At 29.7% G+C, this 26,977-nt stretch overlaps 1 protein-coding gene across 2 annotated transcripts in view; it reads right to left on the reverse strand.

The window, feature by feature from the left end:
- gkt (tyrosyl-DNA phosphodiesterase glaikit) overlaps window positions 1-26,977 on the reverse strand; it is a 68,189-nt gene that overhangs the window by 21,426 nt on the left and 19,786 nt on the right. For both annotated transcript variants that reach the window (XM_075360983.1, XM_075360982.1), the window contains exons 2-7: window positions 25,232-25,373; window positions 22,695-22,944; window positions 15,325-15,503; window positions 11,580-11,682; window positions 8,884-8,997; window positions 1,247-1,342 (exon numbers count right to left, since the gene is read on the reverse strand). In XM_075360983.1, the coding sequence (XP_075217098.1) occupies window positions 1,247-1,342; window positions 8,884-8,997; window positions 11,580-11,682; window positions 15,325-15,503; window positions 22,695-22,944; window positions 25,232-25,355 (866 nt within the window). In that variant the 5' untranslated portion in view covers window positions 25,356-25,373. The remainder of the gene's footprint in view (window positions 1-1,246; window positions 1,343-8,883; window positions 8,998-11,579; window positions 11,683-15,324; window positions 15,504-22,694; window positions 22,945-25,231; window positions 25,374-26,977) is intronic.

The following is a 26,977-nucleotide window of genomic DNA, read 5'->3' on the forward strand; positions in this document are numbered from 1 at the left end:
ACACTACCTTTCAACATAACCCCAAGTTACATTTAGACACTTGTCCTATCTTTCCTAAGTTGTTTTTTCCAGAAGTAAACAACCGTTTACTCTGATGTCCGAGCCATCCTTGTACTGCATTCTCGATCTTCTCATTGCTGCTAAACTTGATACCACATAAAATTTCTTTGAAGACCAAAAAAAAAATTTGATGGTGCAAGATTAGGGCTGAAAGGTCGATGTGGCAACACTTTCCAATCCAACTTTTGTATAGCTTCCCACATCTTTTTGAGCATCTTAAGGGCATTACCAAGCAGAAGAATTACGGCTTTTGAGTGAGAATTAGGAAATTTTCTTCTTATTGAGGGTTTTACTTTGTTTTCTAGCATGTCAAAATACTATTCATTGTTGATTGTATCTTCTTTTAAATAATTGCAATAAATTAGACCTTTATAGTTCCAAAAACTTGTTAGTTTTATCTTACCAGGTAACTCAGTTTTTCAATTTTTTCTTGTGGACCAAACTCGGGATGTTTCCACTCCATACTCTGACATTTGGATTCTGACTCAAAATTATAAGTCCAAGTTTCATCACAAGTTACATTACAAGTATTATGTAACTTAAACAACAAGCCTTATCTTCCATTAAAAACTGTAGTTTAAGTTCCATACAAATGTGAAGTCTTTGTGATTTTGAGCCAACTGTCATGGAACTCACAATCTTGAAAACATTTTGCAGTAATTCAGCTAATAAGAATAATGGAACGGACAGTGCCAAGACTCACACTAAAAATTTCAGCAGTTTTCCAAACTTTTACATCTGCCCTTGCAAATAAGATCATTAATGCAATTTTGCAAAGCATCCGTTGAGATTTCCGCTATGATAAAATTCAGTGACATGTTTTCTGAAACTGTTAAATCTGTTCAATCCACTTCAACAGTATGCTATTTTTCCAGCCGAGCTAACAATTTGAAACAAACAACAGAGGATATGATAATGAAAATTCTTTTCAAACAGTTGATATTTTCTGTCAAAGGTGTCAACTTGAATATCAGGCAGTTACAGTGTATTCTATTAAATAGTTTTTCCGCAGTTGCCATTCAGTATTTAATTATTGAACAATCCTCATACATTATAGGTACTGCATAAAATAATAACTACAATAGAAATCCCTAAAGGCATAACCAAAGGTTACACCTCAAGTTTTTAAACTAATAATTTATACTTTCCTAATAATATATAAATCAGAAAAGATAAAAATATTTACCCTTGAGTTCGGTTGTCCCAATCAGATTCAACCAAATTACCAGTACATACAATAACTCTTAAGCTATTGTCTGTATACAACATTATTGACATCTTCCTATACAAAAAAAAGAAAGAAATAAATACTTCCACTTGAAAAAAAATCATATAAAAATATAATTAATTTCATTCACTTAAACAAAAATGTATTGATGGCACACTTACATTGTCAACACTGTTTTACTAAACATTCTTTTTTAATTTATTTTTATTCATAGCGTTTATCTGAGGAAATACATATGACCTCTTAACAACAAAACAACTTAATTTTATTAAAATTATATTATTTCCATTAATATAACTTTTAGTTATTAAAACATAATGAAATTCTACTAAATAAATATTTTATATTTTTATTTTATCATATCTTTATTTACTTTTTTATTTTATATTTTATCATAAAATATAAAATTTAATTTGTTTTTTTTTTAAATAAGTGAACATCAAGATATCTAGTAAAACTCCATATATTTAGATCTCATTAATCCAGACACCCAAATGATTGATATGATCTTAATAAAATACATACATTATTTATTTTTAATAAAACTTCAGGACTGCATTTCATTCATAATTTTTGATTGATTTTTTAATTTGATATTAAAAAGTAAAAAATTAGTAAAAAAATTCAATTTTTTTTCAAATAAAATGGTTTAGTTCCTATTTTATAGGCCTATTTTCTTCAAACTGCTCTTATTACAAAAGTCTGAATTTATTATTAATATGAACATGAAAAATGATTTAAATATAAATAATTTCTCTATTTTACAAATTACATTATTATGATCTCTAAAGGCTGTAAGGACTTTCCAGATTATTCAGGGTTTTATTCATTCAAATCACATCCAGTTCCAGTTTCATCTAGTTTGGATTCAAGGGTTTATACTATCATTTATCAGTTTTAAATCACACTGGATCTAACCACTGCAATTACATTTGCAAAAAAAAATAATTTTGTCACTTTAATAATGAGAGTTGATCAGAGGTTACCTTCTTTTATCAGAAGTTAGTATACTCTTTAATTAAAATCCTTAAATTTAATACACTCTGCCTAACTAAATTAAGAAAAACAGACCATATTTCATGTAAAATCATTAAGCCATTTCATTTTGTAAAGAATACTGACAAAAAAAAGTTAAATAAAAAAATATGGTCTTGGTTTAAAAAAGATATTCTCTTTTAATCAATATAGAAAAAAAAAGATTCTCCATCTGACCAATATATTTTTTATTATTATTTTTGTTTAAGTCTTACTCCTTATAACTAAATGCACCAATTTCAGTAATTTTTTTTTAATTTTTAAAATTTATTTATTTTCTCCGAATAGAAAAGAATCTTAATTTTGTATATTAGTGTTGAATAATTATTTTAAAATTTTTGGTCGTTTTGAATTGAAATTCTTTTTTATATCTGGTTGTTCTTCTAATGATCACTAGTAAGGTTCTTTCAGACATCTTCAGTTGAAAATATTTTGATGAGAAATTACATGATTGTGTATATGATTGGAAGTATATTTTCATTGTTTGTCATTTTATTAATTACTCTAGTTTGGTATAGATTAATGATATTTCTAAAATTCAAACTACTTTCATGTAAAACTTTAATAAAATTAGAGAACAAAAAGAATTTCCTACATCGCAGAGGGCCTTTATTCATGTTTGACACTAGTACATTAATTCTCTCCCTTCTTTATCTTATTTTTATCAAGATGCAGATTACTGCCTTTGCAGTTCTTGCAAATTGTTATTGTTTCATTTTTTTTTTTTTGTAGACCTGTGTACATTTTAAATAAAATTAAAATAACTGTAAGACATATCAAAACAGCTAAAAAGTAAAAAATAAAACTGTTTCAATTTATCTTTAAATTTACGGGTAAGCAAGTAATTTACCAAATTACAGGTAAGCAAGTGTTGTAGTTGTTTTAATTTGATGTTGATTTCAAAAAATCAAAATTTAAAAAAGAAAAAGGATTATTATATTGATCTGATTTTTAAGTCGGTTTTATTTCAAGAATATATTTTTTTGTAGAGCAACACAACCTTTGTAGTTTTCAGTACTTCCTTTCTATACTGCAGAAAAAAATTTATCCTGGCTTTTAGAACCATACATAATTATAATAAATAAAAAACAAAAAAAAAATCAAAATATGAATTAAAAATTAATTTACTAACATTTAATGTTAAAAAAAAACTAATAGTCATCTATTCATTAGACGCTGTAAATTTAAAACACAAAAACAAATTATAATGAATATTACAGTTGATTAAATTCAGAGAATAAACTAAAAAGACCATAAAATTTCTATCTGTTTGCATTGATAAAGTATGTGGTTCTAAAATTAGGCTTCACTTTTCTCTGTGCAAAATATAGTGTAGGTGTATGAGCCTTAGATATCATCACACTAAGTAAATTTCTGTTAAGCTTCTAAACTTCTGTTAAACATGTTATTTATTTTACATATACACGTTTCAGCAAACAGTAGACGATTTTGAACATAATTTAATAAATTGAGCTGTATGAAATTGAATTAATGAAGTGAAAACATATGTGTAAAGCAAAGCACACTGGTTAAGTCTAGCAGGGGCAATATGCTAATGCTAATTAAATCACAGTACAGTGGTTAAAGACAGAAATGATGCTACCTAGTCAGCTGTAGTACAAACACTAAGCAGTCTAAATATTTCCCAAGGAAGGGTGCACAGTAAAGTTGCTTCAGGGATAGAAGGAAAACTATATGTTCAGCTGTCGGCAATAGTAACACATCTATTACTCCTCTCCACTGCTCCTTATTAAAAAAGATAGCACCCAAATAAGTAATCTAATAAACATTTAAATTTCATATTCTCTCTTTAAAATTAAATATTGTACATTATTGTGCAAGTGTTTTTTTACTTCAGTAAATACTTATTTTCCATAAAAAAATATGTTACCATTATAGGTAGAGAATTACTGCTTAAGCAGAATTGTAGAAAATGTAATTCTCCACACTGGAAATGGGCTTTGAAATTTGATAAAATCATTCATTAAAGCATCATGTTTCAAATTATAAGCCTTAGAACTGTACTGGTTGCTATTTTGAAATAAGAAAATTTTATAAAATTTGTTACACAGCATCATTCCACTTAATAATTTCATAAAAAAAAAAAAAAAAACAAATTCACCCATAATTACATTACAAACACATCAACAAACAAAATGCCAAAAGATCTGCTTAAAATAGGACCTTGCTTAGCTCAAAAATAATTTTTATAAGTAAATAAATAATTTTGAAAAAAACCTGCTTGACTGATGATGTTCACAACAAATCAGGTAACAAAACTAGGGAACATTATCCCTAGTATTAATGTATCTTAACAGATCTTATTCTAAATACTAGGGAACTGTCGAAGACAAACTACCAGTTACATTAACTGAGATTCCTGTCCTTACTACTTCTATTGTTTCTAATGTTGTATAATAAAATACTGATTTCTACACAAACACTAAAAATAATTAATTCTCTACATTAATAGTATTCTGCAGAAGTAAAAAAAAAAAAAAATTATAGAAGTGAAGTAAATCTTTCCTTCAATATTCATATTCTATACAATAAATAGTTGTATTTGTATTTAAAGAAATAAATTTAGTTTTTTGAGTATTTAATCTAAAAACAAGCATCACAAAGACAAGAAGTGAAGCCAATTTTAAAATAGAAAATACAAAATTATCTAAACTTTAAATAATCACACTTTCTTCCTGAATTCTTTCTTTTTGTTACAGAATTATACCACTGCAGATAAACCTCAAGTCTTGCAACTTTATTTAAATAACAATATAGAGACTAATACAACTTAACGTTTAAGCTTGATATACATATCAATTTCAACTCGAGTCTCTATTTGTACAAAAAAAAAAGGTAGGTCAAAAAAATTGTGTAAAAGTTAACATGTTGGCTTGTAGATCATTTGGTCTCGGGTTCATTTCCTCCGCCAGGTTTGGCATTGTTTTTACCTATCACATCTTCCTTGTACAAATGCAGAAAATACATGTTCAAAATCTTACAATATTTTAACAAGAACAGTATAAAGATGGACCTTCCTTTTTTCCTGTTTAACCTCCGGGAATTACTGTCAGGTATTACTTCAGAGGATGACATATGTATGAGTGTAGTTCTTGTACAGTCTCAGGTTGACCATTTCTGAGAATGTCAGGTTGATTGAAACCCAACCACCAAAGAATAACGGTATTCATGATCTAGTGTTCAAATCCATACAAAAATAATTGCTTTTACTAGGACTTGAGCACTGGAACTCTCAACTTCCAAATCAGCTGATTTGCGAAGACACATTCACCATTAGGCCAACCCAGTGGGTTATACCTGGATAACAGATTTCTTCCAATTAAGAAAAAAGTAAGAGAAAATAACAATGAAAGGAATTCAGGAGGCAAAGAGGAATCCTTTTCTCAGACCAAGTTACTTTTATACAGATTTGAATATTTTAATAATGAATCATTTACATTCATATACATCATCCTCATTCATTCTGTGAAGTAATACCTTATGATTATTCGAGAGGCTAAATGGAAAAAAGAGAGGCCAACAGATCTGTTTAACAATCATTCTATGTAATACTGTCAATGGCACACCAGCAACAGAGGTTCAATGAGAAAGATTACTGGACTAGGGTAGGAATTTATGGGCAAATGTAAGGGTGTGGACGATAATTTTCATGCTTCAACAGTTAAGGAATGTACCCTGTTCTGCAGGTCAGGGTATATAAACACTGTTCAGACCAGTTGGACAATCAGTCAGTAGGAAGCAAGATTAAGCATGTAGTGCTCCAGGGTGTATTCAATCTGACATCACAAGCATTCTAGTGTGGACAGTGAATGCAGGAAGTTTTTTGGTGAGTTATTGATAAACAATTAATGAAAAAGATAAAGTATTTAACTCATTCATAGATTGTTACGGTAGTTCTATTCAAACATTTGACTCGCCTTGGAAGTAAGAAATGACGATTTTTGCCATATTTCACCTGTTGAGCACTCCTCTTCATGGTCCAACAATAATCAGCCAGCATATTAGGATTCCATTTGCCTTGATACCTCTTTTCCCATGGCTGAAATCTCCTGATAAAGTATTTCCTGTTCTTACTGCTCACTACACCAAGTTTTTCCAGGAAGAAATTTACATGCAAGTGCAGGAAGTGTACTTTTAAGGACATATTACAACCCAAATTTTTATAAGATGTTACAAGATTGTTGACAATATCACAGTAATTTTCTGCCTGTTGATTTCCCAAAAAACTCTTAGTAACATTTCTGAATCCTTGTTAAGCTGCTTTCTCTGGTGGATTCAATAGTTCATCAAATTTTTGGTCAGGCATTAGTGATCATATTTATGGACTCACAAATATTCCTTCTTTAATTTTTGCATCACTAATTTTAGGAAACTTCAGTATTAAGTACATGAAACAAGGAGTATTGTCCATGGCCTTGACAAAATTCTTCATTAATTCTAGATTGATATGTAGTGGAGATAGATACACATTTTTAGGATTACACAATGGGTTTTTTTCACATTTTTCTGTTCAGGAATGAGTGATTCATGTTTAGGCCATTCTTTTCTAATGAAATAGTTTTTTCTGTTTCTACTACCCCATTCACACAAAAAAACAACAGTACTTTGTGTAACCAAGCTGCAGACCAAGAACAAGTGCAATTACCTTCAAGTCACCAAAAATATTCCATTTATACACTGCATATTGAAGCTTTTCCAATATAAATTTAAAGTTTCATGTTTTTTCATACTAGGAGTATAAGCCACAGGTACTGATGGGAAATTATTGCCAGCCATTATGCAAAAGCACAGCTTTTAAACTAACTTTAGAGGAATCAATGAACAAGCTTCATTCTGTTGAGTTATGTTCATTACAAAGTGTCTCCATAAGAGAATAAATCTCATTACAAAACACTAAGCCACTTTCTTCAGAAAAGTAGCCTTTAAATTCAGAATGACGATTATGATAAGTACATATCTTTGTATTCTTTTGAAAATTCTATCCTTTTAGCCACGAAGTAAGCATTTAAGACTGTTTTTTGGATAACTTTAAATCTCAAATGAGATTGTTAAAATTTTCTTGAGTCAGTAAATGAGGCTCAGATGAACTGTTTTGTTCAAAAACTGTATAACCAGAATTTTTTTCTTTTTCTTCCTTACTTCCATCAGACTCTGAGCTCTCTTCATCTAATGCTACATGTTCTGGAGGGTTTGATATGGGCAATTCTTTGCAGTGTGGAACTGGTCTCATTGCAGATTGTAAGTTAGGGTACACCACTGTATGTTTTGATTTTTGTATGTTTTAATGTTTGTTAAGCAAAGATAACACATCAGAAGAATGATCTTTGGATTCCCTCAAATCTTAGGGATAGCAAGTGGCATGTAACTTTTTCCCATGCAGTGAGAAGCGTAGAACACTGTAAACAACAGATATGTGGGGCCCAGGCCCTTGTTTAGTCTCCAACTTTACACCCAAAATAAAGTTCATAATACATTTTTACTAATGGAGTAAGGTTTTGCCTTTGGGACTTGAGCGTCACTTCACCACATATATAACAAAAATTGTTAGGATGATTTAAACAAACTCTAGGCATTTTGTAATTAATGACTAATTAAAAGAAATAAAGTTGTAAATATGTAATAACAATAATTCAGACACACAAAGCACTCACAATGACGTATTTACTGGTTCACTAGTATCTCACAACTGGCATTGTTCCGATGAATGTATGCTACACTAGATCACATTTGTACATGATTATACACATCTGAACCTGCACAACAGTAGCGTTGCTACTGTTGTACAGTTTAAATTACCTCATTTGGTTCCATCATATTTACAATGCTCTAGGAGGTTTTACTTGACAATGGACAAATGGATGAAAAACGTTTTAAAATATTTAAAAAAATTAAAATAAAAAAACTGTAGGTGATGGAGAAATTCCAAATACATATTTGAAAACAGGATAAAAACTGCATTAAGTACACCTAATGGTACTCATGAGACAAAAATCATGTTGACCAGTGTTATTATTACTATTGACATTTATTATTATTATTGATGTTGTTATTCACTATTATTATTATTGATTTATCTTATTTTTTTTTGTTCTTAAACTAATAAATTGTAATCATATAGATATTTTTAATTGTTAGTCTTTCAATATCCTGATCAAGCCGTGAACACATGGCTATATAAATAAAAGTTTACTTTTAATGCCTTATCACATAATAACACAACAATTTACACATAGAGTCTTCAGTATAAGTATAACTTATTCTGGACGACTTTGGAAAAGCTTCACACACGCTTTAATAAGGCATATAAGATGGATGAAAGATATGGCTGACACTTGTCATGTATTGAATCCAAGATCAGCAACCATTCTATACTTGGTGGTGTAATAATGATATATAGATATTCATTTCACAATAATCACATCAAAACTTTGAAACATTCAATCACAACAAAAATAAATTTAGAACTGTTTTAACACATAAAGACATTTATACACACTAGTCTTAAAACATAATATTGAAAGTAATTTTAATTTACTCACGTGTGATGTGTTCCAAATGGACTAGGACACTTAATTAATAGAGGTGTAACATGTGGAGGACATCTTGCCATATCATCATCACCCTCACCATATACCAGTGTCATTGGTTTGCCTCTAAAATAAAAAAAATAAAATGTTACAATAATTAATCTAGTCTAAATATAGTATAAATATGACAAACATTTCAAGACTACGCTTATAAAAATAAATAATGTACTACTTTTAAAGACAGTTGTATCAATTTCAAATAGTCAAATTGCACAGGGATTCATTGCTCCCAGGGTTTATGTATCCTTAGCATGCTATCAGGAAGTCCTTTCTTCCTTAAGCAACAAATTAAGCAAACAATTAAACATTAATTAAGCAATAATTTTAATTATGATACATGCTGAATTGAAACATCAAAATGATGACTAAAATATTATTAAAATAGTGATTCCTCAGCTAGAATCTTATCTTCAGGAAAAGAAAGAAATTTCTTTGATCACACTAAGTGTTATGAGAATGAAAAACATCAATCATGTTGAAATGGCAACATAACTAGTGCATTTCAAAAACTAGTGAAAGCAAGCAAGGTAATGATGAAACAACCAATTCAGAGGTCATTAGTACTGAATGTCCTCTTCCAGTTATTTCAAAAAATTACAGATGAACTGAGTAGATAGCATGATCCCAGCGACAAATTATATTACAGAGCTCTGCGAATCACAAAAAAAGAATGAAGTCATCCTTTCCTCTGATAGTCTTTCATTAAGTTCTATATCTTTTTTAGTATTTAATATTATTCCACTCAAAATAAAAGTAAATAAACAATCTTTCTCATTTACATATACGGGTACAATAATATTTTTGAACAAAGTATTCTGATGTTCATTTTTAGCTGAACATAATTTACTTAAAAAATTAAAAAAAGAAGATACTTGGTGCAAAACTAATGGAAAGTTGTGATTTAAATATTTATGCATACACATGCTCTAAATTTATAAATATAAATATATTAAGCACATATGACAAGATTATTAATTTACATACATCTCCTCTACATACCTTAATAATGATTAACTATACAAAATGATTTTAAAGTACATAACTGATTAAATAGAAATAAATAACTCAGAAGAGCCTTTTAAAATTCTGAACATAGAATATAGTCTTCATGTTCATTATGTTAAGCTTTTCAAAATCACAATCACCACATTATCATTTCTGCACATATTTGAGAGTATCATTTTGTAAAACATTCTTGGTATTCTTTAAGACCTAAGAATCCTCTTGAAAATTTTCAGTTCCCTAGGTCTAGGGATCTGGGAGTTACTGGGATAAATGAAAATGTGTGTATGTGTGTACGCGTGCATGCACACCAACAAAAAATAACTTTTTAAACAGTAAGACAGCCGGCCTCCATGGTGCAAGTGATAACATCTTGGCCTTTCATCCAGAGGTCCTGGGTTCAAATCCTAGACAGACATGGCATTTTCACACACGCTACAAATCATTCATCTCATCCTCTGAAGTAATACCTAACAATGGTCCTGGAGATAAAAAAAAAGAAAAAAGTAACACAGAATTTTTGATTACTACTATAACCTGAATGTTCTTGTTTTTATCATTACTATCACCAATTAAAAAAAAATACTAGAATTTAAAACTCAATCTGAACTTTCAATCACTAAAAATCAAATATCTACTGAATATAAAACTTTTATCAGAGTGGTAATTTATGTAAATAGATAACATTGGATTACAGTAATATTGGATTACTACTGGATAACTTCAGGTTAAGTAATTATAACTGTCTTGATGGTTAAAAAAATCTTTATTTTTTAAAGTAAATATATGTTAATGAATCTAAATAAACTCAGATCATATTAGTAGAGTTTTTAGTAAATATTTCAAAGAGAGAAGGGTTTTGTCCCACTTTACACGCTTAAGATTTTTCTAAAGAATCTTAAGAAAGATATGGATTATAGATTCTCACAATAACTTTTGTGTAACAACTATGCTGGTTTTCATAATTTAAGCTATACGAAATATTACAAATATGAAAATTTAATGAGGTATTGTAAACATTTTAATCTTACAGATTCACTATTATAGTAACTGAATAATATGTAAAAATAAATCAAAATCTACAATTTTGTATTTTTTTTCACAGTAGTAAATTATTTTGTAAATAAGTTAGTTCAATAAGTTTGATTAGTAAGCTCATTTTACCCATAATAAATTTAGAGAGTTAAATACTTTTAAAATATTTAAAACGGTTGTTTTGGACTAATGGATACCACCAATATATTTCAATTTTCTAAGGCAAAGGGTTCAGGAAGAAAATTGATGAATGAGCAAGTGAATTACTTGTACATTTTTTTAAGAAAAAAATAGAATAAGCCGGTAACAGCAAATGATACAAGATTAGCAGGTTCAATTCTTAAACAGAATTAAGAATTTTTATATTTGATTCATATATGACTGAATCAAAACAAGTAAGGTGCATGACACCTCATGTTACTTCCTATAAAAGGTTACTTTAACGGTCATAATTGAATGTACTGTATACTTTACATAAAATATGACTGAGCCATTAAAAAAATAACATTAAAAAACTGATAAGGACTTGATCAGGTTCTGACCATAAATACAACATTTACATATGCTAATTAATAATAAAATAAAACTGTAAATTCTGAAGTAAGCCTTACTTATGTCCCATAATGTGATACTGAGCTAACAACCATCCAATCTCCACCATAAATGTAAACTGCAATGATGCTTTTAGATCACCAAGCTTTGGGTCAAGAAGCTCTGAAAAAATAAATTTAATGTAAATTTAACGATTGATTATCATTACTAAGACACTCAACCTTATAAGCTTAAAATCAGTTGATAATAAAATTTTAGAATAAAGAAGCTTTTCCATGTGAAACTTACTGTTATTTGTGTCTGAAAAAAATCCTATATGGTATATTGTAGTTTTGATTTTTAGTTTAATGGTTTGCATGTACAATACAGTAAATTAAAACTTGTTTTTTTAGTCATAAATTAATACAGAATTTGCTCTCCCAACTTGACTTGGCTGCCTGTATCAAACATTGGTAAAATGTGCACACAACACTAGTTCACTATCACAGCTCTCAGTACAGCATTTCAACTACAAATTTATCAGCCTTCCTCTCCTCGTAATTATTTCTGTTTTATAAGTATCTGGATCTGGTACATCCAATATTTAAAAAAAAAAACTTATAAAAAGAAAATTATGATTAATTTTCATTTTAGAATAAATGATCATTCTTTAATAAAAAAATTACTGTACAACATATATAAATCAATCTAAATAAATGAAGTAGTCTTAATTACAGGAAAAAGAGAATAACATGGCAAAATAAAAAAGTTATAACCTGTATAACAAGAGTACAAAATATAAGTATATCAGATTGATGAGATTTAAAATCATTTCATGGAAAGTTTTAATACAAATGTTTATTACTTAATATGGATATTTGTAAAAACAAATTAATGTATTCATTATTATTTCTATTAGAGGGAATTAGCAGCTCTTGTCTTGATAACACTTAAAACTAAACCCCAGTTTAGTTTTTGTTCAGTCACTGGATAGGAGAATCTCCAGCTTGATCCCTAGGCTGCACAATTCACAAAAAGAACACCACTGGAAGAAAGGAAATAGGATCAGGGAAAGAAAAAAAAAGAGCAATGGGAAACATACATAATATTATATGTTTATATTATATAATATTATATATATAATAATATCTAAAGAGGGATTTTTAATCATATATCTAATCTCAAATTAGACAAGATAAATACAATGATGCATATAAAATTTTAAAAAATCTAATAAATCAAAAACTATATTAATAAACATCTAAATTAGTGATTGCAATATCAGTACACTGGTATACTAAATACCAGCATTTCATGCTATTTTGCAATTTCATGAAACCGGTATTTACTAAGTTAAAATACTGATATTTTCAGTATTAGCTATAAATAGTAAATATTTTTTTTTAAAGAGTTTAATTTAACTTATTGGGGATCTACTGTTATTTGAAATATGTATTTTATCATCGATGTGGCAGCACCAACATTAATCATTTGCTGTCTCACTTCCGTTCTGATCTCCTCTCTTTGTCTGCGTAATGTCAAAGTCAAGTATGAAGCATGTATGAAACCTAACCTCACATTTTATATTGTAGTGAAATTGTGCATAGTGTTTTAAATGTTTAAACAATGAGATATTTTTTTAAATTGGCGAGTTCCTTTTTCACAAATTAGTACACATTTTATATTAGACTTTATTCTTCAAAACATTTACATTTGCAACAATTTGTTTTAAGTTTTATTTATCAGTAACAAATAATAATGATTTGAAAGAACATAAAAATAATCTGTCAACAATACTTCGACTTGGTTTTATGATGAAAAAATATGCTGGCAAGATGAAAAACATGTTCAAGGATTATTAAAGTTTTTGAAGGAAGTAAAAGCGGACTACATAGGCATTTAAAAACACGTCATAATATTAATATTTTGAAAAGGAAGAATCTGAGACAAACTCTAACTCACTTAAAAATGATATTACTAAACCAAAGACGTCAGAAAATACAGATTTTTTTTAATAGAAAAATGACTGTTTCGATGATGCTTTATCTAGAATGACAGCATTAAATGGTTTGCCATTCAAAGTATTTTGTAATTCAAATTTAGTCTCACATTTGATGAATGGACAAGTATATAAACCAGTCGTTATTTAAATATAAATATTCATTCAGAAAATAAAATTTGGGATGTAGGACTCACACTTGTCTCAGAAAGTATGCTTCTACAAAATGTGTAAAAGTAGTTAACTGCAAATTCGATGAATATGGGTTATCTCTGAAAGAAGATATTGTCTGCACAACTATTGATAGAGCAATGGTGATGAAAAAAGTTTGGATGTTAATTGATGCAAATCAGCAACTATGCTATGCTCATGGAATTCAACTTGGAGTAATCAATGTGCTATATCAACAAAATCAGGTGCAGAAGAGGCAAAACACTGAAGAAAATAATAATGCAACTGTTAGAAATACCTTATTTGGATATGAAGAAGATAATAGTAATGAGGATGAAATATCAATTTACCAAGGATTGCTTCCTAAAATTAAGAAAAGTCAAGAAGTTGTTAAGATATTTAAATGTTTCCCTACTGAAAATGCTGTTTTACAAAAATATATACTTCTGAAATGAAAAAAGAACTTATGCTAATGTTAAATTCTAAAACACACTGGAACAGTTTGCTCATAATGATGGAACAATTTTTGAAATTAAAAAATCCAATTTTTCCGACACTGAATTCAATTTAATATCTAAAACTGTATCAACTCTGCTTCCAATAGAGCTGGCTGTGGAGGCATTATGTCGGAAGGATTCCAATTTATTAACAGTGAATGCAACAATAAATTTTATGTTGTAATCACTTAAAGATCAGGACATGCCACTAACTGAGGAATTACACAGTGCACTGAAAATTCGCATGGAGGAACGGCATAGTGAACCAGACAGAAAATATTTTAAAGTATTTACATAATAACAACGACTTTAGAAAAGAAAACGAAAAGGAAAAAAGAAGCTAAACAATGTCAAATTTAATTAAATTCATCAAATTAAATTAAATTTCATCATTAAATTAATTAAATTTGCACAAATAGGATTTATGAAAAGCAAACAAAAAACCTATCCAGAAGAATTCGTTGAAGATGACGTTGATGTCAATATCGGAAAAGAATTGTCTCTCAAAAAGAAATTACAATTAGTTATAAATAAAAAACTGCCACAAGCAATAATACAAAAAACAGATTTATTCAAAACAGTTATATGAGAGACTGAGTTGTTGGAAGATAAAGAATTTCGAAGAAAATATTTAAAGGAAGTATATTGCTCATTATTAACAGCATACTAACCAACATGGATGCAGAAAACGCATTTTCAACTGTAAGTAATTTATGCACAAAAATGCATTTCAGGCTTAATGACAGTTCAATACATGCATTATGTTTTTTACAATCACATTTCAAAAATATGCAGTTAATAAATTAGTTGTTTTTTTTAATAGATATTATACGTAACAGACTACACCACAACAAGATTTTTATGTGATATTTACTTTTCTTAATAATAACACTACATGGCTCCTTTATTTTATACTTGTACTTAACAAAATTGTTTATTTTTTGAGTTTATGCATTTTTTTGGACATAACTCATAAATACGCAACGAAAAACTGTGTTTCTGTACCTTTTTTTGAAAAAGCCCTAATATTGGCATTAAAACTAGTATTCTGGTACAATGTTTAAAAAAATACAGAATACCAGCAATTTATTTTTGATCCAGTACTGCAATCGCTAACCTAAATGTAACACATGAGATGTTACAAAAATATCATCTTACCTGGAAAGTGAACAGTCAGACGTTCAGTATGTGTTTCTTTAGAATCTGAAATAGCTGATAAAAAGAAATAATATGGAGCAGCATCATTCCATTTACCATCAATATTATTTTTTACCCTATCCATAACAACACATCGATAATTCTGAGCCTGTGTATTGTTTTTAGAACTACTTTCTCCTCTATAAAATAGAAAACACTTTATAAGAATATATAAAAAGAAATAAATTCTTTTTATTTCTTTATATAAAAAGAATATATTCCTTATACTAAATTTAGTATAAATTTAGTTAAGTATTAACTAAATTACATGTTAAGTAATTTAGTTAAATTACTTAAACTAAATTTTAATTTAGTTATTACTTAACAATAAATTATCTTTAACATAATTTTTAAAAATATTGCAATTACTAATCAATAATTTAGCATTATGTGAAATTATATTTTAGAAACTTTAAAACATAAATTGATTACATTAAACTAGAAGTTTTAATACACTGACAATTCAGGACTTGCAATTTGGATTTGTTACTTGACATGAATGAAGTAATAATCCACAATTCAAATGGTTGCACCAAGTGAATAAAAAAATTAGAACATTTTTATAAAAAGTGAAATAAATTAATGGATCACTTGCAAGAAAACAGAATTTCAATAATGAGACAATTTGGTTTTCTGAGGAGCAAACACTGGAGACAATTGTTAACCTATTGATAAAATCAGCTTGCTTCTTGCATGGTATCAATGTTGATATCACTTCATTAACAAATTTAATAGAATTCTTTTTATTTTTTATAAGTTGGTAAGATTTCTAATGTTAGATGATTTAATTATTGATTACCAATTACAGATTAGATTATTGTTACGTATTAGCATATTTCTTAAGGAACATCAAATTATGGTAGGGAAAGTTTCTGGATGCAGAAGTAGTTCTTTCAAATAAAAATAAAAATTACCAAATAACGATCCACTAACAATTTTATACAAGTAACACAGATTATAAACAACATGAAATATATTTTAAACATATATTAATATTCCTTAACTCAACCATTAGTCTTAATATAACATGAAAAGTTATATCCACTGCTGCTAATTTACCATAAGGTTTTACTGGTTTACTTACCACAAATGCTTCTTATAAAATAATTATTTTTAACATTCTAATTACTAAACTCCTCAAACATACAAAATCTTAATTTAACCCAATATCACTACCTATCATTCAGATATAATCACTAAGAGTCAATTAAAAAACCATCTAAATAGTATATTTTATTCTTAAGATATATAAATACACATTAAACAAATTATAACTATACATACATATTCACAACAGAGAAAAACTCTAAAAGGCTTGTTTATTACAGAAGTACCAAGACATATATAAAATAATCATAAAATAGAATAAATCTAATAAATTAAAAACTAATAAATAACAAAAAACTTTGTTTTTAATGTAAGAGTTCACATACGATTTAAAAATATTTACAAAAAAAATGAAATACTCAAAAAATGTAAAATCAAAAACTGTTAGCAATATACTGTAAGATGGACATTACTAGTGTTACATTATAAAATAGTAGCAGTAGTAATACTAGTAATCAGTAATAACAAAACAAAACACTATTGAACATGTTCACACTTGGGTTTTTAACAAATAATAGTTACATTTCATAATCACAAAAATGCAAAAGAATGCAATAATTTTCATGAAATTGTTAATCATACAACAAAATGAAATGTAGTACTAATAGTTATGTTGCTCTGGTTATGTAATTTGCAACACATTTCAACCTATACAGTGTTTACAAAAACTATTTCAGAATTCAGGGGATGATACCCCACATTGAAGTAAAGAAAAAACGTAAAAGAGTTTTTGAATTCTAACCGATGACCAAGTAGTTTTAGCAGTACATATTAATTACTGGAATTTTTAATAATTATTCATATTAAGTCAGGAGTCAATTATTGTTTTATCTAACAGAACATATTTACCACCATTCCCAAATATGCACAGTTACTTTTATTTCAGCCTAATAAACCATAAATGAGTGGATGGCTCTACGTAGTAAGTCTTAACGATGTCCTCTAGGCACCAGGTAACTCAGTTGTATGCAGCCCTAGCCCCAGTACATGCAAGTTCTGCTAGAGTAGTCAGTTACATCGTCATGGGAAATGAATGTCAATCCCACTTAAAAATTTTTCAGTGGTTGTTGGTCCACCTGTAAAACCAACAAACCCGGGAGTTACAAGAGACTTCAGCCAACATTGTCAGCCGAAGATTTAGCTAGTGGTGAGGAAACAAGAAACATTACAGAGGGGGTGAAATTTTCCTGTGTAAGGTTTCTTGTAATGAGATACAGCGAGGAAGGTAAACTGTTTGATAAAGTTTCTCCCTTCCTGATAAATAAGTGTATTGTAAAAGCTTGCAGTTTTCCAAAATCTGTTAAAAAGCTAAGAAAAGGCATCCTGCTTATTGAATTAAATATTGAAGAACAATGCTGAAAACTGTTAGCCCTTTAATATGTAGGGAAAGACAGAGTGGTAGTGGAACCCCATAAGAGGCTGAATTTCATCAAGGGGGTTATTATTTTTTGCTGTAACTTGGCTATCATCTGAAATTACAAATGATTTGTCACCACAGTCAGTGCAGAGGATAATGAGAAGGGAGAATAGCGTTGATGTACAAGTATCCTCACTAATTCTAACCTTTTCAAGTCAGACTATTCCTGACAGAATAAAAGTAGGTTACCTTAGTATCCACATATGACCATATATACCTAATTCCAAATGCTGCTTCCAGTGTCAGGGTTTTGGCCGCAACAAAGATGGTTGGACAAAAGAACAAGTTTGTGTGCATTGCAGCTGTATGGGACATGATGACATCACATGCGCTGAGATAGAAAAATGTGCAAACTGTAAAGGTCCACACTCAGCAAGGTCTCAAGAATGGTCCATTTACAAAAAACAGAAAACTATTTTGAAGATCCATACTGAACAGAACATTCCCTTTCCTGTGGCTCAACAGACTACAGAAAGCCCACAGCATGGGGAACCTTGTTCAACCTGGTGTAAAACTTTGGTGTAACCTGGTTTTTTGTTCAAGCTCTCTCTTCAAACAATATACAAAAAGAGAATGAATCCAGATCTTGTAAGAAGTTTTATCAGACCAAGTAAAGTCCCTCACGGCTGCTATTACAGCATTGAGTACTGGCAAGAAGGCAACTTTTGTTACAAAGTCTGAAAGTGGCTTACCGAAAACCATTTCAATTAAACTACCACCAACGAAATTTCCCACTGCACCAACAACGCAGCAAACTAATAAGATCCCTATGAAGAAATTTACTAAAAACTAGCTACTGGTACAGTATCTTTGACCTTCCAAGCTTCCAAGTCCCCACTCCCATCTCAAGGATATAGAGGCCGATGAAGTGCCTGAAAAAGCAAAACACTACTTAAATGTTATCAGTAGCAAAAAGAAAAGCGGGATTGTATTTGACAAATAATCTACATGCAGAGTTTTGCATATAATAAGAGAAGAATATTTTTATGGGTACCTATATTATTCATTGGAATGTTTGCAGTATCCGTTCTCTTCTTGAAGATATTGAAATCCTACTAAAAGAAGAAAATCTTTTAATACTGTGTCTGCAGGAGACTCACTTCCATTCCCGAGATAATATGTCCTTTCGAAGGAATGTCCATCAAAGACATGACCATCAAACTGAGGGGAGAGGATGTGAAGGTGTAGCTGTTTTCCTCTAAAAACTTAACAGCCGTCCATATTCTGCTAGCAACTAATATCCCTGCAGTTTCAGTGAAGTTATTAGCGCCATTCAAAATGAATATCTGCAACTTATACCTTTCTCCAAATTCCAAAATCTGTTAAAATGATCTGTCCAGTCTATTTTCCCAGACTCCTTTAACATGCCTAGTAGTTGCCAATTTCAATGCCAATCATTATCATGTGGCTCAACATCACGTTCTTCCCAAGGCAATATAGATGATCAACTGAGGCAGAACTTAGATCTCCGCTTATTGAACTATGAAATGACATGTTTGTATCTTCTTCATTTTCATGCATCATATGTTCTACTTCCATGACTTATCTGATGTGTCTCCAAAAATTTCTTTGGAAGCGATCATAGACCAGTTGTTATCTCAGTCAGTAATAGTGATTACCTCAGAGTCACCCATGGAGGTGGGTGGTTCAGAAAGCAGACTGGATCAGATACAAGGATTCCTTTGGCCAGTATGACAAGAGTGGTAGCACGATCTACAAACTTGCTAACTTTATATACCAAATTCCCTTCAGCGCAAATGAATTCATCCCTTTAACATCTGCAAAGCTAAGGTGTTCCTTGGTAGGATGAAAACTGCAGGCTTGAGGTAAGAGACCAGTGCAGGGCTTTAATAATTTCAATCAAAGACCTATGACTGAATTGCTCAGTGCCTTCCGCAATGCGAGGGCTATTTGCCGTTGAGTGTTTCATTGTGCTTAACAAAAATCTTGGCTGAATTATGTTAACTCCATTTCTCAGACAACACCATCATCTGTTGTATGGAGAAGGGTTTGGGCCATATGTGGATTAGTACAGTCACCGCAGCCTATTGAACTGTTGTAGCAGAATCCTTGTTACCACATCAATTGATGTGGTGAACACATTTGGAAAATTACTTAGGACAGTTTCACTTACATCATCATAATCTTCTGAGTTTGTGACACATAAATAGCAGATAAAAAATATCATTTCTGATTGGACACCTGCAAAATGAATTAAACATACCATTTTCTTATATTGAGCTAAGGTATGCCTTGAAGAATTCTCATGACACTTCCCTTGGAAATGATAATATCATGCTCAGTATGTTACCTACCACACCTCCCAGATACTGCACTACATCTTTTGTGTATCTATAATAGAATATTCTTTGACCAGGTGTTTCCAGATACTTGGTGAAGCATTAGTGAAGCCTGGTAAAAAACCATACTGAAACCTGGTAAAGATAAATCATGCCCCACAATTTATCATCCTACATCCTTGACCAGTACTATGTGTAAGGTGATGGAACAAATGGTAAACAGCATCATCTAGTGTGATACCTTGAAAGAAACGTCCTAACTACCCCAGTACAATGCAGTTTCTACGTAAATCATCTGTTGATCACATAGTTATCCTGGAAACTGTAATTCACAATGCCTTTTTACTTCACCAATGCCTGGTTGCTGTATTTTTCAATTTGTAAAAGGCGTACAACATGGCGTGTAGAAGAGGAATCCTAAATACACTTAATGAATGGGGTACACAAGGAAATTTCCTTGCATTTATCAGGGGTTTTCTCAGTAGTCAGTCCTTTTGAGTTCGAGAATCAGAAGGTATCCGAAGGTTTCACCCTAGAAAACAGAGTACCAAGGGAAGTGTCCAAAGTATTACTTTGTTTGCCATAGCCATAAATAGTATAACAAGCTGCAAGTTAAAACCCGTTATGTATTCTTTATTTGTAGATTATTTTTCAATTTACATATCATTTAAAATTCTAGCTACAGGAGAAAGACAGGCTTCAATACACAATAATCCGTTCAGAATCGTGGTGTAAAACGACTGGATGCATGTTTTCTCCAGAGAAAATGAAATGCATTTGCTTTTCCTGATTGAAGAAATATGTTGACCCTCAACTGTTTTTACATGGTGAATCAGTTGAAATATGCACACAGATTAGATTTCTAGGACCGTGGTTTAACCAACAACTGACATAGGTAACACATTTTAAGGGCTGAAGGTAAAATGTCTAAAAATATTAGACATGTTGATAGTTCTGTCTAATACTCATTGGGACAGCCAATCGTATATACATGTTGCGCTTCTACTGAGCTCTGGTCCATTCCACCTTAGACTATGACTGCATGGCTTATTTGTCAGTTCAGGCCACTGCTCTAAAGACCCTCAATGCAGTCGATCATTCATTTATTTGCCTTGCTACAGGCAAAAAGCCCTGTGGTTTTTCACTTAAGCCATGTGGCAAGTCTGCTGGTGGGCAGTGGTAAATCATCTCTTTTGAATTGATGAAAGCAAATGATTTGCTCCTTTGTAGCTTGCATTACAGTGCAACCACCTTTGATGCAGTAATCTCTAATCAGCATGTTGAGATGAGGCTATCATCTACTGCTCCACTAGAGGATCAGAGCTCAGCGCCTAGCTCTAAATGTACAATTACCTCCAGTTCTTACTGTTGCTTCATGTTATTATCGTCCTTGGTAGCCTTCTCTAGTAAATTACTGCTTTAGTCTTTGATACTATCATAAGAACACAAATCCAGTTAAATTAGAGAAAGATTCCATAATCTTATGAATAGCGTAAATTCTGATGCTATAATATATACGGATGGCTCTACCAATGTTAATTCTGTTGGTTGTGCTTTTTTGGTTAGCAACAAAACATACACGTTTGACTTACCCAGTATCATCAGTATTTTCAATGCAAAGCTGTAAGCTATTAGTAAGGTCTTAAATATAATTAGCCCAACATTTCAACATTTATTTGTCTGCTCAGATTCCATGAGTGCCTTACAGGCAAATGGTGACATGTACTCCAGACACCCTATTGTCTGTAAGGTTGACTATGTTATTTCTCAAATGACTCAACATAATATAACTGTGAGACTGGAATTTCAGGCAAAAGACTGGATAGTGTAGCAAAAGAGGCTTTTTTTGCCAAGTGAATGGAATGCTACTATCAAAAATAAATTTCGTCCAGTTAAGAACACAGTGTCACCGTGGAGCTCCTCATGCAGGAATAATTGTCGAGAGGAGGTTATTATTTGCCATTTTCAAACAGAGCACACTAGGCTCACTCATCTATGAGTAAAAAATTTAAAAAGTATTAAAACTGTTTAACACTTTACAACTTAAATCTTCAGTACTGTTATACTTTACTTTTATCTACTAGAATGTAATAAAGCATCATACAAAATCACTCATGCAAGAAAAACAGCCATGAAAAGTAAATAAAATTTAATACAATAAACTTATTCTGCTGTTGATTCATTTTAAGAAAATCTGCACACATCTATGCTCGTCAGTTATCAGATTAATATCACTATGATTATAAATAAATTTTATACCACTAATGAAGGACTAGATAAATGAAATTTTAAAATTACATTTTAATCCATTGGCTTAATCTACCAACAGTTGTGCTACATGTGAATTACTACATTTTCCTTAGTAAGGCTTCATAATATCCAGCAAGGTAAAAATGTGGGCTACGTGTGAATCCAACTTAAACAATAGATTATACAATTGAGAAAATAAATCTATTAAAAAATAAAATTTTATTATAACATAATTTTAATACAATCATTTTTCTCACCTTGAATGTGAAACTGTGGCTACACTTGCTAAAGATGAACTAACTGAAGAATTAGAATGATTACTTTTATTGGTTTTGGTAGATCTGTTTTCATTACTTGGCAAATTATCATTTTTAACAGCAACACCATATTTTTTTATATTTCTTTGAAAACCAATTTGAAGGTCTAGAATACGTTTACTTATTTTTTGCTTATAGCCAGGCGGATATTTTATTTCATCTTCTGACATTTTTGATATTAGGTCTTCCACTAAGAAAAAACAGATTTACAGTAAATTAACTTAATTTATTATAATATTGCACAAAAAATATTTTCTAACAAATTCATCACTTCTAAAAGCTAAATCAAATCTATATGAATATAATTTATGAAGCATACTGTGCTATAACAAACAATACCTGAAAATTAATATTATTCAATTTCTGAGTAAGGTGTAGCATGTTTACTTCACTGTACAGTGTTAAAAAACTGTTACTGGACAACAGGATGTTGTCAGAAAATTAGTAAACAAAACCTGTGACAGATTTAAATCTCTGAATCTCTAAGCCTTGGTAACCAGAGTTCAATTAAAAGGCACTTTCTTAAAAGTTTAGTCAAGCCTGAAACTGGACAAGACCAACTGCAGAACTTTATTTGGAGTTACAACCTGTTGTATGACTGAACAGTCATACATGTAGTATTCATATAGAGACTGAACAGTCTCTATACGAATACACAAGCAAGTAGATTGTTTATTTTTGAAAGATAATATCACAACTACACAACCAATTTGACAAATTTTCACTTTTTTAAAGTTAAAGATCTTAATTTCCTTTTAGGAGAAGAATATACAAAGCTGTCAAGATGGACTTGACATTTCTTTGCCCCTTCAATTAATGAACACCTAAAAAGCCTCATGATTAACATAAATAAGGCAAAAAATAACATCTAGAGAAATTAATATTTATTCACAAACTCTACAACTGAACAAAAAAAACTTTAATACATCATATTATTATTTAAAAAACTCCTGATACAAACAAGCCCACCTCATCTGTATTAAGCTATTTTATCTCATCATGAAAAAACTGCAGAATCATTAAAATAAAACATGCAGACAGAGTTTAATCTTAATAATCATGAATTAATACATTCAATCTTTTAACATAAAATATTTTTCTGGAACCATTTCTCCTAACAAAATTCTTAATTTAATCTCTAAGATCATAAATAACAACAAAATTCATAAATGAAGTGCCAAAAAGAACACAATAAAAAATTACATATTCCATAACACTATTGGCAGAACTAATAACTACAAAATGACAAACAAAGATTATTTCACAAAATCTGAGATTATAATAACAAAAATTGTAATATATGAGAAGAATTAGAAAAATATTATATTTACAAATTAATTAACCATAATAAGTACTTACAAAAAAAAAATTGGAACATCAAAGTATGCTAAAATGTAAAAAATAATTTGTCCAAATAATTAATTCCATAGACACTTTTTTGAATTGGCACCTGCTTCTACAATATTAATTTCTAAATATAATACAAATTTGTTCTATAATACTATACAAGTATATTCATAAAAACCAATACCGATATTACATCAAAGAATTCATATTTATGTGCTTTGATTGCTTTTCCATCTGCGATATTATGTCTTATTATATACGCCACCTGTAGGTCCATTCAAATACCACATAAATATGATCGTGTTTTGGTGCAGATTCAAAAAAACTGTAAGGAATTAATTAAGTGTTTGGATAAAATAATTTCTATAAATATAAATATTTTTATAATAATATAAATACAACTAAATTTATAACACTAGATATAAAAAAACATGTACATAAATACTGACACTAATAAAACTATAAATATTATTAATAATACATTGACCAAATTAAAAATAGATAATAATATATGAAACAAATTTATTAAAATTATGTTAAATATAATTATTTTAAGTTTAACAATAAATGTTATCAACAAGAAAATGTTCTAGCTATGGGATCATCCCTTTCTGCTATTATGGTTAGCATCTTTATGAATGAATTGGAAAACACTCTTCTGCCTAATGTAATTAACAAACACAAAATTGTTTTACAGAAAAGATATGTAGACGATATATTAATAATTTATAATTAACAGTTTAGTAATGAAGAGGATACAATAATTGAAGAAATGAATTCTTTAAATGATATTAAATTTACTTTAAACAGGGAAAATAATAATAGTATTAATTATCTGGATATGAACATTAACAAAAATTTTATCAATAATAAAACTGACATAGACATATACAAAAAAACCGACTAAACAAGACACTATAATATATATTTCAACTCATTTCAGCCTTGGAATAAAAAAATAGGAACTTGTAACCCTTTAATTAATAGATCAGTAAAATATTTAAAACATAATAATGCAAAACTAAATAATGAATTAATTATAAATAACATTAAACATATCGCTATAAAATGGATATAATGCAAATTTAATACACTTATTATACACCAATCTAAAAATAAGTGGTACTTGCAGTGAGGATGTGAATACTCCTCAAAGTGCTTAGGGTTCTGCCTATAACAATCTTCTCCATGTAAACAAACAGAGGATGAGCCATTTGCAGTTTGTGGACTGCCATTATCTCTTTTTTTATCCATTACAAAGTGAATTAATATCTGAAACAAAGAAAATAAATAAATAAATAAGGTAAAAACAGGAATTTTGACAGATATTGTAAACTGACAATTTAAAATATATATATATATATATATATATATACATGTGCGTGTGTAAATTGCTTTCATTACGCTAATGTTGCCTACTTTAAGTGAAAGCTAGGTGAAATTTGTAAAATCCATGAAATCATTTTATTCATCAAACCATTGTTTAGTTATTAATGGATAACTTTTATTATGGCAAATTTTTTCATGTTTTTTTTAACAAAAACTGCAAACAACCAAGTTAAAAAAAAATCGCTTTATCAGTATGTAATAATAAATAATATAGAATTATTCAGTAGAAAAAGGAAATAATTTGGTAACTGATTCTAGTTTGAAATAAGCAAAAATGCTATACATACATACAGCGAAAAATGCTTTGTTATAAAGTTATGACTAGCGAAAAATTTCGCCTGGATTTCAGTTTCTCTGGTGAAATGAAGACATACCGAAATTTTTAAGGCACTATATAAGGTGTAAACTTGATGGTTTCTAAGTTTTTGACCTGAAAAATCATATAAACAGCACCCAAACTGGATCTCCTGCAATTTTCATGATATCCAACATAAAATTGAAGCATACAATTAGTGTCGCCGATTTAATTTTTCAAAGGTCTATACTTATTGTACTACCATCAGCCATATTTAATTTTTACAAATTCATTATTCTGTAAAGTTTTGTTTTTAATAATAAAAGTTGATTGTTTTTGTTTTTCATAGACTTCAATTATACAAATATTTTTCAGAATTAAATTCTCTACAAGTTTTTATAATAAAATTTATGCATTATTAGTCATTTAATAAAGTTATTGTACTTCAAACCTAAAAAAAGTTCTTCATCACCAAATTTTTCTGTTTTATGTTAGATATGAAAACTATGGAAGATACAGTTCTGTTAGCTGTTTTATTTGATTCTCCCAGTCAAAAATCATAACAAACTATCAAATTTACCCCTCATATAACACCTTAAAAATTTTACTATGACGTCATTTCACAGGGGGAATGAAATCCAGGTGAAATTTTTCACCAACCGCAACTCAATAACAAAGTGTTTTCGTACTATTTTTATATAATTTTTTTTCTTATGTCAAGCTCTTTTTCTTTTTCCTGTTTAGCCTCTGGTAATTACCTTTCAGATAATACTTCAGAGGATGATATGTATGAGTGTAAATGGAGTGTAGTCTAGTACAGTCTCAGTTCGACCATTCCTGAGATGTGTGATTAATTGAAACCCAACCACCAAAGAACACAATCCAGTATTCAAATCCACAATCTAGTATTCAAATCCGTGTAAAAATAACTGACTTTACTAGGACTTGAACGCGCTGGAACTTTCTCCTTCCAAATCAGCTAATTTGGAAAGACGCATTCACCACCAGACCAAACCGGTGGGTTTATTTCAAGTTCTAGTATCAGATCATAAATTATTTCCCTTTTTCTCCTGAATCACTCTGTAGATCACGTCCAACATAAATATCAACAAATTATAAGATAAAAACTGGATGTAATTAAGTGTACCATTGTTATTATTTATAAAAAAAAAATATATATATATATACTGTC

The sequence above is a fragment of the Lycorma delicatula genome, chromosome 3, assembly GCF_047948215.1.
Source record: "Lycorma delicatula isolate Av1 chromosome 3, ASM4794821v1, whole genome shotgun sequence".
Taxonomy (NCBI): domain Eukaryota; kingdom Metazoa; phylum Arthropoda; class Insecta; order Hemiptera; family Fulgoridae; genus Lycorma; species Lycorma delicatula.